This window comes from Oreochromis aureus, linkage group 6 (genome assembly GCF_013358895.1).
Source record: "Oreochromis aureus strain Israel breed Guangdong linkage group 6, ZZ_aureus, whole genome shotgun sequence".
NCBI lineage: Eukaryota > Metazoa > Chordata > Actinopteri > Cichliformes > Cichlidae > Oreochromis > Oreochromis aureus.
Genome location: NC_052947.1, coordinates 10,130,659 through 10,145,128, shown reverse-complemented (window position 1 = coordinate 10,145,128; position 14,470 = coordinate 10,130,659). Strand labels below are relative to the sequence as shown.

General features: G+C 40.1%; 2 protein-coding genes across 2 annotated transcripts; one reads left to right on the top strand and one right to left on the bottom strand.

Annotated features, from left to right (window-relative positions):
• Positions 1 to 782: 782 nt before the first annotated feature.
• On the bottom strand, positions 783 to 14,291 carry LOC120440683 (85/88 kDa calcium-independent phospholipase A2-like). The gene is made up of 10 exons (XM_039613717.1): positions 14,250 to 14,291; positions 8,721 to 8,887; positions 8,488 to 8,638; positions 5,628 to 5,764; positions 5,273 to 5,350; positions 4,956 to 5,110; positions 4,802 to 4,853; positions 3,465 to 3,580; positions 3,188 to 3,261; positions 783 to 1,348 (listed from the first exon to the last, which is right to left on the bottom strand). Exons 2-10 carry the CDS (start codon positions 8,824 to 8,826, stop codon positions 1,204 to 1,206), a joined length of 1,014 nt encoding a protein of 337 aa, XP_039469651.1. The 5' UTR covers positions 8,827 to 8,887; positions 14,250 to 14,291; the 3' UTR covers positions 783 to 1,203.
• LOC120440682 (optineurin-like) lies at positions 11,090 to 12,656 on the top strand. Its single transcript, XM_039613715.1, has 2 exons — positions 11,090 to 11,422; positions 11,513 to 12,656. The coding sequence occupies exons 1-2, from the start codon at positions 11,212 to 11,214 to the stop codon at positions 12,496 to 12,498; spliced, it is 1,197 nt and encodes a 398-aa protein (XP_039469649.1). The 5' UTR covers positions 11,090 to 11,211; the 3' UTR covers positions 12,499 to 12,656.
• Positions 14,292 to 14,470: the final 179 nt, after the last annotated feature.

The window sequence follows — 14,470 nt, the reverse complement described above, 5'->3', positions numbered from 1 at the left end:
AAATGGCAACCATGAAGAGGCCGCTTGGCAAGCTGCAACCACCAAACACCTGCAGAGAGTAAGGCGACTTCTGAGTCAGCCAAATGGGGTGGACAAGATCCAGGGCAACATCTACACCCTGCTGTTGGTCAGATACTCTGCTGGGACAAGAAGTTGGCCAAAGGAAGCAATAGAAGCCACTGACATCAATACAAGAAAGCTCCTTATCATGCATAGAGGGTTTCAAAGCAATAAACAGCCAAGTTTATAACGGTGCAGGCTGACTGAGATTAACTGAAACAACAACAAAGCAGTTCGGTCAATATTCAGATATTTTATTCCCATACCATTTATACTTCAGGATTAAGTCAAATACAAAAAAATACAAATACAAAATAATTTGTTCCTCCTGTCCGTGTTGTGCAGATAGCAGCAGGGCTTCTGTTCCTTTATCTTTCATGTAGATGATTCATTCAAATATATCTTTCATGTCAGTTTTAAGATTTCATATTAATATCATATTTTATCAACAGACATGAGGCTAAATATTACGTTTCAAGTCAGTTTAAATAACTCAGAAAGGCATTAGATCACTACGGAAGGAAGAAAAGGTACAAATGTGGGTCCCACACATAAGGCAGAACTGGTTCAACATCACCACCATCTCAGCTGCACCTCAGAATACTGCTGATGCTCTGGTGGCAACTCAGGGTCCCTTTATCACACAGCTTAAGGAAAAATTCAATGACTCGGGTGTATTTGTAAGTGTGTGTCTGAAGTGAATGTGACGAACAAGTGAAAAAAGGGAAGGAAACACTCCAGACTTACCTCAACAAATCCAGAGGTAGATTAACCCACAGTGTAGGGGGAGTGGAAACTTACATGACACTGTAACAGTCAGTTTACATTTCCCCAGTACAACTTCAACTTCTTCATTGGTTCATATGTTAGAAGTAAACCTGATAAACCACAACAGGATCAGTGCTAAGGTCACATGATGCTACATAAAACACCTGTAAACAGGCTTTAGTAGGTCAGTTGTTTCCTGGGTTAGCTTTCCACATATTTAATACTTTTGTACTCATACTCAAACTGATTCATTCAGTTTGGTAACAGAGCACAACAACACACACATTACAGTTTTTAGTCAGACATACAGCTCAGTAATCTCACTGCTCCATTCAAACACTCTTCACAGCCTCCATTTGTGATTTTCTTGTGCTTTTAGTTGTTCAGTAGTAATTCTGCCAGAGACTGGAGGACCTCCCTCTTCTCATACAGATACATCTGGGTCTCCCACAGCATGTCCACCAGGGCTGCGTCGCTCACCTCATCCAGCATCACCTCCTGAGATAGTTGGGGACTCAATCTGCACACAATGCAATGGACACAGTGATTAATAAACAAAATAATGATAACTAACTGTGCAGAGAGACATTCTAAAGACAGTAAAGACTAAATGTAAAAAAAAAAAAAAAAGGTTAAATAAAAACACCAGAAAAAAAATCACCATTACTGCTGAAGAGCTTTTGGCGCTACGTTCATGCTTCTTTTCCACTGTAGGCTTGCTTACAAGACAATGCTGAACCATGTGTTACAACAGAGAAAGAGTGTGTGTGCTAAACTGACTGACAGTTTACAAGTTTACAAGGCGATGGCACAACTCTATCTAATAGACTTCAACTTGCTTATGTAAACAGGGAGTCTTCTTCCCACAATAAGGTTAAATATGGAGTTGCACAGGGTTCTCTGCAGGGACCAGTTCAATTTATATTCTACATGCTTCTCTTAGGCAGGCATATTATATATATTTCTATTGCTATTTAAATGATGTGCACCTTTATCTCTCCATGAAGCTAAAAGACACAGCAGTTAGTTCCACAGTGCTTCTTTTACCTCGTCTTCCTCCCCTCACCCTCAACCACATATAGCCGCCCCTCTCCCTGAGCCTGGAGATTTCTTCCTGTTAAAAGGGAGTTTTTCTTCCCACTGTCACCAAGTTCTTGCTCATAGGGAGTCATCTGATTTTTGGGGTTTTCTCTCTCTCTCTTACTGTAAAGCAATTTACCTTATAATATAAAGTGCCTTGAGTTGGCTTGTGATTTGATGCTATATAAATAAAACTTAATTAAAACCAAACTGAACTAAAATGTCATAACTACATCCATGTAAAGTAATGTAGAATGTGACAAAACTGCAGTCATGTCATATATAGGTTGGTCATAATTGTCCTACTTCTAGATAACTGACATGCTGCAGATTTGATCACTGTGACAGTTCACATGTAATGCACGTGTGAATCATATCTATGTGGATGCAGTCATACTCCCTGTTAAAGCCAGAATCTAATTTTAAATCCTGCTCCTCACAAACGTCTTGAATAATCAGGCCCCATCTTACCTTAATGACCTCATAGACCAGTCTCACCCCATTAGAGCACTTCGCTCTCTGACTGCAGGCTTACTTGTAGCTTCTAGTGTTTAAAAGTAGAATAGGAGGCAGAGCCTTTCAGGCTCCTCTTCTGTGGAACCAGCTTCCAATTCGGACACGGGAGACAGACGCCATCTCTAGTCTTAAGATTAGGCTTAAAATGTAACTTTTTAATAAGGCATATAGTTAGGGTTGGAACAGGTGACCCTGAGTTTGCTGCCATAGGTGTAGGGTGCTGGGGGTTTCCCATGATGCATTGAGTGTTTCTTCTTCAGTCACCATTTTCACTCACTATGTGTTTATACACCTCTCTGCATTTAATCAATAGTTATTAATAATCTCTGGCTCTCTTCCACAGCATGTCTTTGTCCTGTCTCGTCCACTCACCCCCAACCGCTCACCGAAGATGGCCGCCCCTATATGAGCCCGATTCTGGTGCAGGTTTCTTCCTGCTGGCTCGCAGAGGGGTCATCTGATTGTTGGGCTTTTCTCTATTTTCTGTATTATTGTAGGGTCTTTACCTTACAATATAAAGTACCTTGAGATAACGGTTGTTGTGATTTGGCACCATTTAAATAAAACTGAATTAAATTGAAGTAAACACTCAGTCTTACAGGAACTCCTTTTAAACCACTGCAGATGAAGCGTCTGAGAATAAGAAACAACTACAAGCATTCTAAGATAAATGGATGAGAGCAAGTTGGTACAAATACAGAGAGGCTGAGAAAAGAGGATGCATTAAAAAAGAACCAAAACTAACACGTGTGTCGTTTCTGACCTGTGGTAAATGGTGTCGATCATTTCACACCACGCTCTGGCCCTGTCCACTGCACAGCCATCAGAGTCTGTACACTGTGCAGTAAGAGAGACATTTTATAATGAGCAAGACAAACATGCTTTAACAAATGCTTTTCTTATTAGAACACCAATACATGCACAAATGTCAAATGGAATAAACACAAATACCAGATTAAATAAAAATAAATAATCAGGGCACATTACAGCAATGGCCAGAGTTAACCACTCACAAACATAAACTGAAAAATGATACTCACACAGTCCACCAGCATTTTGCCCAGCTCTTTTGCTCCTACAAAGGTCTTGGCCAGCTCCAGTGGGTTGGAGGGTCGGAACACATCCACAGAGCTCACCACCACCTGAGGAGGTTTACCTGGAGACACACAGGAGCACGTGTACAAAATGATAAAGGGGAAGGGGACTTCAATTAGAGACACTGAACTCAAGCTAGTTATTCACAATGTGCAATATGCAAATTACTGTTTGTTTGGGGGTTTTGTTATCATTTACACAAACTGTCGAGTTGTCAGATAGCGTCTAAATATAGATTAAATGCCAAGACAACTGATATATACACCCACTGGCCACTTAATTAAGTACACCTGTTCAACTGCATGTTAACACAAATATCTAAATCAGTCAATCACATGGCAGCAATTCAGTGCATTTAGACACATGATCAAGATGAACTGCTGAAAATCAAACTGAGGATCAGAATGAGGAAGAAACTTTATTTAAGTGACACAGATGTTGGTGCCAGACAGGCTGCTGAGTATTTCAGAAGCTGTTGATCTGCTGGGATTTTCCCACACAACCGTCTCTAAGGTTTACAAGAGAATGGTCAACTAAGTATCAACTAAGGTAACTAAGAGCATCTCTGAACATAAAACATGTCAAACACATGGGATAAAGCAGCAGAAGACCACAACAGGTGTCCTTCTATCAGTTAAGAACAGCACACTGAGGCTACATGTCACCAAAAACTGACAACAGAAGATTAGAAAAACAGTACCTGGTCTGATAAGTTTCAATTTCTGCTGCAACATTTAGAGTGTTGGGTCAGAATCTGGCATGAAAAACACAAACGTCTGCACTGCTACTGGTGGTGTAATGGTGTAGAGGATACTTTCCTGGCACTCTTGGGCCCCTTAGTGCTAAATGAAATCATTTAAACACCACAGTTACCTGACTATTGTTGCTATGTCTATATTGTATGCCTATGTGGTCCTTTATGATCCCACTGTACCAATCTTTTGAAGGCTGTGTCCAGCAGGACAATGTGCCATGTCTGGTTCCTTGAACATGACATCATTTATGTGCATCCAACCAATCTGCAGCAACTCTGTGATGTCACGTCAATATGGACCCAAATCTCTGAGGAATCATTTCAGCACCTTGTTGAATTTGTGCCACACAGAATTAGGGCAGGTCTAAAAGCAAAACAGAGCCCAACCCAGTACTAGCGATATGTACCTAATAAAGTGGCCAGTGTGTGTATATATCAGTTTTCTTTGCATTAATGTATATTAAAGACACAGAAGAAGAGATATCACTCACATAATTTAACAATTTGACACAAAGTTACTTGGCTCACCTGTTCCAAGAGAGACCACTATACCCAGCTTCTTTGTGTCCTTCTCACGGCCCTAAGAGACACACGCAGAGAAGAAGTCATGAACAAATCCATGTGGCTTAACGTCCATTAAGTGCATAAAGGAAGGACAGTGAATAGAGTTCCAGTTGCTTACCTCTGCTTTTAAGGCCTTATTGTACTGATGGACTTCTGTCATGGCATCTAGTGTCGGGTTATTGGCCAGCAGCCCTCCATCCAGAAAGCACCCCATTGGTCGGAAGTAGGTGGGAGCAGCGCCGCTGGAGCGAGCAGCTCGCCATACAAGTTGTTCTGATATGAACACAAGGACATAAGTAAGACAGTAATGTATAGTCAATGCAATTACACTGCTTTGAGTTCATAATTATCACTTCCTGTCTGTCTAAAATCTGTTTTTTTTATTATTATTATTTTTCATGACTTTCCAGGACTTGGTCCTGTACGCACACACACCTTCATCTGTCACCTTCCTTATCTTTCTGGGTGGCTCTTCTGTGTATCGTACTATCAACACATCCTCATCCTCCCAGCCTGTAACAACAACATGGCTGGGACTCAAACAGCAGAGGACACGACTCCTTCATGAACAGCACACACAGTCTCACTTTCAGTGTTGTGTTCATGCACAGGCGTAGTTTTCAGGTTTTATTGCCTCAGTGAAGTGAAAGTACATAACCCTCACATTAAAATATGAGTGCTGAAAATTCCTTTGGTGCCATCCAGTGGTATGTTCACTATCCCATTTAATACATTTGACACTTGAGGGCTGGTGCTGTAGCCCAACAAACACAGGTGATATCTGATGTACCTTGTGGGATGGTGAGAGGCTTGAATGTGGCAGTGGTGGTGTATGGGGCCTCTCTGGAGACGGATGGAGGGTCATAGTTCCTGAATATATGAAGCTCGCCTGGATGTCTGTCTGCCAGAACACTGGTCACCATTACCCTGTAAAGAAAGAAAGAAGGGAAAAGTCATGATGTCATAGAAAACTTCTGCCTGTTCTCCTTAAACACCTGAAAATTTGACCAGCATCATTTCAACCAAATTACAAAAATATTTTTAAAAATCTGGCTCCTGATGTATTATTTTAGTGTTTACAGAGCCATGCTACACATATCTAAGCCAGTCAGTACTTCTTTTTTAATTCTCAGGAAGTAAAACATTAGGTGATCAGGGTAAAACCAGCTCAAAGTTTCAAAAACTGACCAATCACAGCAAAAGAGTGGGATATTTAAAGCTTTTATATGACACTGTTAGCACCAGCAGAAACTAGGGCGACTAAATTCTTAGTTGACTAAATAACGAAAATCTTTGGCTAATTGATTAGTATAAAACCTAAGAAACACTGAGGTCTGAAGTTAAATCTGAGGACTGTTTACTAGATAATTGTCAAAAACTGGCATTTGAAACCACTAATCACAAAAAACCCACTAAAAATAAACTGATGTTAAATATGATATGAAAATTACTACAATAGATCTTCACATATTATTAAAATGCAGCAAATTAACAAAAAAAAAATGACTACAAAGTGTGGTGCATTGTGCCGTGAATAATCAACAATGCATACTGTTCTACACTTCATGACTTCATGACATCTCACTAAAAGATAGAATTTAAAAAACAATTAAAAAAACAAAACAATAAATCATGGATCCATCCACTTTATTCAACCTGTTTGTGAGGAAAGAAGCCAAAGCAGAAAACCCCAGACCTCCTCTCCACTATGGAGGACCACAAGAGCCACGCGCATCGAAATAAACAACTCTGTGCTTAAATAATCGATTGTAGAATCAATTCTGCATTTGTAAATTCATTTTTGAATTCCAATTTAATAACCTTCATTTCAAAAACCTTTTTCAAATTGCACTTTAATAAAGTGACAGGTTTATTTGACAGGTCAAAAATTTATGAATGAATTATAATAAAACTTTGTAGGAGTGCTTTTCTATAGCAATGTAAAAGCTGCAGCGCCATCTTGTGGCAGATGGCTGCATAACATTTAGAATGCAACAATTTGTCGTTTTCTCCGTAAGCGTGACAGGTGGAAAAGTTATGAATGAATTATAGTAAAACTTTGTAGGAGTGTAGAGTGGGTTCATGTTAATAATCCATTTGGCTTATATCCACTAAGGTGTTCAAGGCCAACCTAATGATTTATTAGTCGAAAATAGACAAATAGCCTTATAACTTAAAAACTGTGATTCTTACAAGTGTGCCATGTAACACATCAACATATATAAAGTATCATAAAGATTTAAAATATAATGTCACATATGACCTCTGACCTCTCCTTCAATGTAAAACTGAAGGTTAAAGTGATAATAATGCTATTTATGTCACGGCTGGGGCAGCAGTCGTGTGGTGGAATGGAAGGAGGACCCAAAATGCAGGCAGCCGACTGATGATATGAGTGAGTTTATTTACACAGTGGCAGGGTGACAAAAACGGGCAATAAAATATGAGCAGTTACTGAAGCAGACCTAAACTGGGATAAACTAAAGAGCAAACCTGAAGTCATACGAAACGGAGAATGCAGAGAGATGCAGAGAGACGCAGATGAACGCAGATGAACGCAGATGAACGCAGAGGTACACAGAGATACACAGACTAACGCAGATGTACACAGACAAATGCAGACGAGCCGACAACGAGCACAGACCGACACCCACTAAATATACACACACCAGGTAATCGGGTAATCACACACAGGAGGGGAGAACAGCTGATCCTAATACACACGACGACCTGAGGATACAAGCTGAACACGATAACAGACACAGACCTTCAGAACAGAAAAGGAAATCCAGAACACGAGCCTTCAAAGTAAAACAGGAAACATACAGACTGTTTTACAATACGAGGACATGACAGAGCACCGAGGACAGACACAGGTAGGGCTGATAAAACACTGAGCTCCAGATTCAACCCTAAACTACTACAAAATCAGAATAAACACAAGGCACAAAATGAACTTCAAGGAAACACAAAACGCTGGGTCAAAATGACCCAGGATCATGACAATTTAGAGCTATTTAAAACTGTCTTTTGCTGCCATTGTTAGTATTGACAACATATAGTTATATAGGGAATGGTATATGGGGATTGTAAATATCATGTTACTGTTGATCTCTGACGTCTTCTTCAAGGTCAGATAGGTTCAAACTTTCATAAAATGTCATTTTTTAAAAAAATGGTGTTTAAAATTCTGCTGCCTTTGTTTGTATTGCAATTAATTAGTAAATGATGCTGCTATATGGGGATTCTAAATATCACTTTATAGTTAGCATTTAAACATCATGTCACATTTGACCTCTGACCTCACTTTTACGTATCGCATCTGCCTTTGTTTCACTTTGACTCCAAAACGTGTGCTGGCTTTAAAGAAAGTATTATAACAATAAAGAATGAGCTGCTAGTTGGTTAGAAATAAACTGTGTTATAATATTATATAATAAGCTCAAGTTATTTCAGTTATTTACAAATCAATACCTATTATCTATTACTTACTTGTACACAATGTTTATGTAGAACATACAATACTTTTCGCTTAAAATTAAATACTGCCCAGATGACGAGCAGATTGGGCAGAGGTCTGCAATTGGTTTGAATTTTAGCTTTTTTTTCTTTTCTTTTTTTCCTACCTATTATCACATTCAGACATCTACCTGGGGAACTTTATGTCAGTCATCTTGGTGTTTTCTCCAAACTCTGTTTTGAGGAAGTCCTCTAGCGGTGCTGATTCATAGGGTCTTGATCCTTTGAACACCTGCTCCTTCATCCTAAAGTACAGGCAGCGCAGGTACTCCATGGATTTACCTACACATAGAAGAAGTGTCATTGTTGTTCTGATGCTATGTGATGAAAACCCTGAGCACTGGAAAAGAGAACACAGACACACCGTGGATTATAGCCAGAGCCAGGATGCCTCCCGTGCTCGTGCCAGCTACCCAGTCGAAGAGCTCTCTGGTGGGTCTGCCCGCCTCTTTCTCCAGAGCGATCAGCATCTGGATCAGCACCAGGCCTTTAATACCGCCACCATCAAGACACAGCACGCTTCCATTACATCTGTAATGACAATGACAAAGTTTAATCCTAATCCTATATCACAGAGGAAAGTACATTGTACTCAACAATATTTATCTGACTTTTTAAGCTTTTGGAAGCTTTACAGGTTTTTCTACTGCTCTTAGTTTGATATAGAATTATTTTTCAGGCACATATACATGATTAATTGGACTGTAGACTGAACTGCCCAACAGCACACATGTAGAGTTGTTAAAGTTAGGAAAACTTTACACACCTACATCTATAAAATGCTACTTCTGCTAAAAGTAAAAACAGGTGAGGCTGTTTTAATGTAACAATAACTGAAATATGAAGACAGACCATCATTTTTATGTTTTCATGCTTTCTGTTGTTATACCATAAAGTTAAAATACTTTGATCATTTAAAAGAACAGGATCTAGGAAGAGATGTGTGACGGTGTAGTGTGGTTTAGTTTACCACAGTAAAATTGTAAATCTATTTCTGTAACATAATTTTTAAACATTTTAACTCAACTCAACTTTTTTTCCTTCAATCTGATTGTCTCCACTTTTCAGACAACTAAAGAAGACATTAAAAAGATGCTGAGAAAGAACGCCATCCTTTCTCGAATTAAAAATATTCTCAAACCTACAGAAGACCTGGAGAAACAAATCTGTGATCAGATTTTCATTGGTCACTCAGAATCCAGGTGCAGTGGACCGAGGGTGGCTGGTTAGAACTTGACAGCCTTTAGGGAAACACCCAGGGACAGCCTGCATCGACTTAATGAACGGGAATTCAGCCCAGCATCTTCACTGAGCTCTGATGGAAGTTCAATAACACCTCGAGAGTCACACTCCCGAGGAGCTCAGGGCTATCCTAATCAGTAGCCTAAAGCCCAACATGTTAGCTACTAATAATATCTTTGTATTGTTTTTGTTCGGACCGATGTTCACAGGCTTGCTCCTGTTTGTTGTTGTGGAAAAATAATTTAAGCATCGAAACGAAACCGATTTCCTGAGATTGAAAGAAAGTTCAAACCTTTGCAAAGGGATCAACAGGGTTTGTACCAGCATTGACAAAAAGGCTAAATTATAGCAGCTCCTGTAGGTTCGTCGCGTGGATGCAGTCTTGTCTAATCAGTGGTTGGGAGTGAAATTCTCACCATCATGTAGGCACCAGTTTGGTAATGAAGTGTGTCATGGCCTTGAGCAAAGCTTACAGTTAGAGTGTATGAAGACTGAAAAACAACTACAACTTTGTACAAGAAAGTTACAAACACATATCAATAGTACACAGAGGTCAGAGGAGGTGAAACACACATTTTCCATCACATTTGTCATTCCCCTTCATCAAGACCAGGTATTTAAGGAGCGGCTGTGGCAGCAGTTCTCTTCCTGATCATTGTCTCCTCTACAGCATTAACTCATGCACGCATCCCTGTGCTGATTATCACTTTGTGAGTCTGACACAGAAAGCTAATAAGTTATTTTGTCCTGACTTAATGCCCCTTAAAACTCACCTATTTCAGACTTACAGTTTAATACAATATAGCAAATCTCCAACTGGACAGTGTTAAATAACATTATTTCCTTTTAAACTTGAAGCTTTGGAAATCTTTCTTTTTGCATTGGGACAGAAATTATTATGACAAAGACTCTTTTAAAGATACATAGATACAAGATCATGTTATTCATCTGAAGAAACAGACAGATAGAATGAGTTTGATAAACGACATAGTGTGTTGTTACACTGGTAATGCCAGGAGAGGCAGTATCAGTTCTGTAAGAAAGTGGAAGAAGAGAGCGTCCTGCAGGAGGCAGTGAACGGACACTGATGTTATGAACATGTGGCTAAGAGAAGGTTCAGAAAACAAGTAGCAACAATATTCCTGTGTGAGGCTCAGTCATTTCATTTTTATTTTTTGAAGATGCAACATCCTAAAGGTGTATATAGAAAACATGTTGATCCTGAAGCATTGATTGAAGCTTCTCGGGTAGATTTGGCCTTTCCATTGGGAATTTAACATCTCATACAAAGTTAAAGACTTTTATTTGAGTTTGGTAGAATTCTATTTCAAAGAAAAACAAGACTCTCTGCTAAGTGGATGACATCATGCTCCATTTGCACTCCATGACATCAAACTCCAGATCAAAGGATCAAAAGGAAATTGAGCAATAACATTCTCTCAAAAGTCCATAAATAGGACACGGGCATGCACTCAGTATGTCTCAGAACTGTGCAACTGTATAGGAACACACCACGAGCCAACCTCTAGACAAAGATTTGACACATTCAGTGTCAAACCCCGATCGAATAGAAAAAAATATCATTCGACACTGTAAGACCGAAGAAAAGAGAAATGCAACATATGCAGCAAAATCTTGATCCCCAGGAAGGGACCTCGTCGGCCGCTGTTCACCCTAAGCAGCAAAACACAAACCAAAGAGGGAAAAACAAGGCACCATCTGATGCTGCCAAACAAAAGGGTGCAAACAAGAAGAAGATGCAGAAAAATGCAAACCCAAACCCCAGAGCCAAAAACCCTGGACCCAATCGAGGGCCTTGGCCACATCAGCCCAATGCCCACTTTAAACCCAATAATGGGCCTGGGCAACATTGGCAAAATCCACGTTTTTTGCCAAAACAAGGGCCTTGGCCACATCAGCCCAATGCCCACTTTAAACCCAATAATGGGCCTGGGCAACATTGGCAAAATCCACATTTTTTGCCAAAACAAGGGCGTGTGCCACATCAGCCCCATCCTGACCATAACACCAACAATGGGCCATCTCAGCCACAGCCTCACTTAACACCAAATGATGGCAGTCGTCCATACAATGAGACTGATGAACTGGGTGCGCTGAGATTCCACCTGCAGGAGGCTCAGAACATGTGCAAAACCAATTTTTATAAAATGACAGCTGCAAACCACAAAGCTGCTGCAGCTAAAACTCAGAAAGATTGGCTTCGCTTTCAGCTACAGTGCTGCAGAGGAAACGCTCAAAAAACCATCCTTGAGCTCCAAACACAGCTGGAAGAGTCTCGTAGAAAGACACCCGAGGAGAACTTCACCCCTGAGGTGAGTGAGGCTCCTGTTGAAGACAGCAACACAGCTGTCACAGCTGCAGAGCTGAGTGTGGATGCTTCAACACAAACTGCAGAAGCTCCACACACAGACTCTACAGATGTGAAAACCGATCGAGAAGCTGAGTTGGAGATCCAGTGCAAAAAACAGCAAGGAGAGATCGAACAACTCCGTGAGCAGCTCCTCAAAACTCAAAAGACTCTAGAAGAGGAAGTTGCAAAGCGTCAAGATCAGGAACAAAGAGCCAACTGTGAGCTCGCTGAGCTGAAAGACAAACTCAGCACCAGTGAGGCTCTTTGTGAAGAAAATGATTTGAAGGCGCAAAACTTAAAAGCAGAGCTGGAGAAAACCAAAGCTTCCCACCTGGAAATCGTGGAGAAGCAAAACCTGGGGCACACAACAATCTGCAACCAACTCAGGCAAACAGAAGAAGAAAAGATCTCACTTCTGGAGTTTTTGCAGTATCTGCAAGAGACAACCAAACCAGAAAGTCCAGAGGCCCGAGAAGACAAAGTGCCAAAAGAAAAACAAAAAAGAAAACGAAGCGCAACTGGTTTTTGAGACTATTCACTTAAGTGACTTCCACTCCGTCTCCTATAAAATCACAGTAATATACAACTAAATATTAACAGGCACTTCCAGTGCCTAAACATCCATTTAAAAGCATATTTGCTTTAATATTTAGTTGTGTATAACTTTGTCATCGGTTCCACCACCCCCAACCGGTCGCATGGCAGATGGCCGCCTCCCTGAGCCTGGTTCTGCCGGAGGTTTCTACCTTTTGAAAGGTAGTTTTTCCTCCCCACTGTCGCCAAGTGCTTGCTCATAGGGGATTGTTGGGTTTTTTCTTTAGTTCAGTTCAATTCAATTCATTTGTACGTAAATACTGTTGGATTGAATTGACCTGAACTAAAGAAGATTTTTAGGAGACGGAGTAGTCACTGAGTGAACCAGGGTATTATAACATCTTACCCATAAAAAACTACAACCAATCAAATAAACAATTGGATTTAACAAAACATCTGAAGTGTGAACATTTTGTCTCATTTAAAACATGTGAAAATGTCCAATTATAACAACCTAACAGCAGAAATAAAAACGTTTACATCCTGGTTGAAAACATTGTTCTGTGTCTGTGTTGTTGATGCCTTTTGAAAAAAAAAGTCTAAAGTATTGTAGTTGAGTACAGCTCCAGGTTTTGTACAGAGTACTTTCCATTTGCTCTAACTTTACTCTGCTATCTCATCAATAAAAGGGAAGAGGTATACCTAGCTGTATGGTGCCCTGACAAAAATCTGCTCCTGAATACCTGAATAATATAGAATAGTCATTTGTCTGTGGAAAGAGATTTCTTTAAAGCTCTGGACCTGCACTCAACAATATTTATCAAAGTCTTGCAACTCTAGAAAATGAGCAGAAAGACGTTGATCGAGTGGTAAGTATTAGTATATTAGTAATCTTTGGCGTCATTTTGTTACGGTCCTAGCACGGCCTCCTCCTGAAGTCGCCTGTGTAGGCGTGTCCTACCGTCTCTCCTGCCTCAGGTGCCACCTTTTTCTTTTGTACAGCTGACTCCCATCAGCAGTTAAAGGTATTTAAGGCCAGAGAAAGGTGAGCTCTGGTGCCAGAGATCCATGTTGGTGGTTGCAGCTAGTGAGCTGTTTTTGTTTGGAGGTTGTTTACTGCTGCTCTGTGGAGTGTTTGCTGACTAAACTCTTTTTTACTTATTTTTCAGTTTACTGACCGACGCCTAAGTTTTTTTTGTTTGTTTGTTTCTTTAAATGGTAATAGTAGCTTGTCCGTCTCTTTTAGTTGAGCTATTACTAGAAACTGTAATAAAACTCTTTAATTTAAACATTTTGCCTCTGTCTCCTTTTTTTCTGACCCAGACACTTTTTGTTACTTCTCCTCATCCCCTAGACCGTTAGGGGGAAGGTAACACATTTATATGAATCTTGCAAGTTTAATTCTACTTTAGACTAACCTGTTTTACTTTTCATTTGATTTGCACTTTTGCTTGGCAAAATTGTTTCTTTACTGATGTTTTCCTGTCTTCTGATCATCTGAAAGGTATATACACACCATGTAATTAAAATAAAATAACAAATTCATTTTACAGAGAGAAGGGGTCCAGAATGAAAAGTTAATAGCTATGTTTGCAAAGCCCTTTATTAAAATACGCTTTCATGACATTATTGTTTGTCGGACGGTGGTCAGAGCTATCAGTGGCTGATGAGTGGGACATGAAATGTCACCTCTCGGGACACTGGGGAGGGAGCCTGAGTTAGTGTCTTGGGTTGAGAGATACTGACCTCAATAAACAGCTTGAGTATCTGCGGCTGTATGGTCTGGACACTCAGGTGAGGAGAGGAGCTGAGCTGGAGACATCTGACAGAGGCCCTGGTTCAGATCTTAAACTCCCAGTTTGAAGTGAAGACAGAGCTGAGTGTAAAAGCAAAGATCTCAATTTACTGTCTGAGCTACGCCCCTGTCTTCACCTATGGTCATAAGCTTGATTTAAAGATTGAAAGAA

What these genes read in the sequence shown, in the direction of transcription:
- LOC120440682 (XM_039613715.1), top strand. Translation starts at nt 11,212, where the DNA reads ATGCAACATATGCAGCAAAATCTTGATCCCCAGGAAGGGACCTCGTCG. An exon ending in CAATCGAGGGCCTTGGCCAC is followed by an intron (nt 11,423 to 11,512) that starts ATCAGCCCAATG and finishes GGCCTTGGCCAC; the next exon opens with ATCAGCCCAATGCCCACTTT.
- LOC120440683 (XM_039613717.1), bottom strand. Translation starts at nt 8,826, where the DNA reads ATGCTGATCGCTCTGGAGAAAGAGGCGGGCAGACCCACCAGAGAGCTC. An exon ending in AGTGGTCTCTCTTGGAACAG is followed by an intron (nt 3,581 to 4,801) that starts GTGAGCCAAGTA and finishes GTGTGTCTCCAG; the next exon opens with GTAAACCTCCTCAGGTGGTG. An exon ending in GCAAAATGCTGGTGGACTGT is followed by an intron (nt 3,262 to 3,464) that starts GTGAGTATCATT and finishes CTTACTGCACAG; the next exon opens with TGTACAGACTCTGATGGCTG.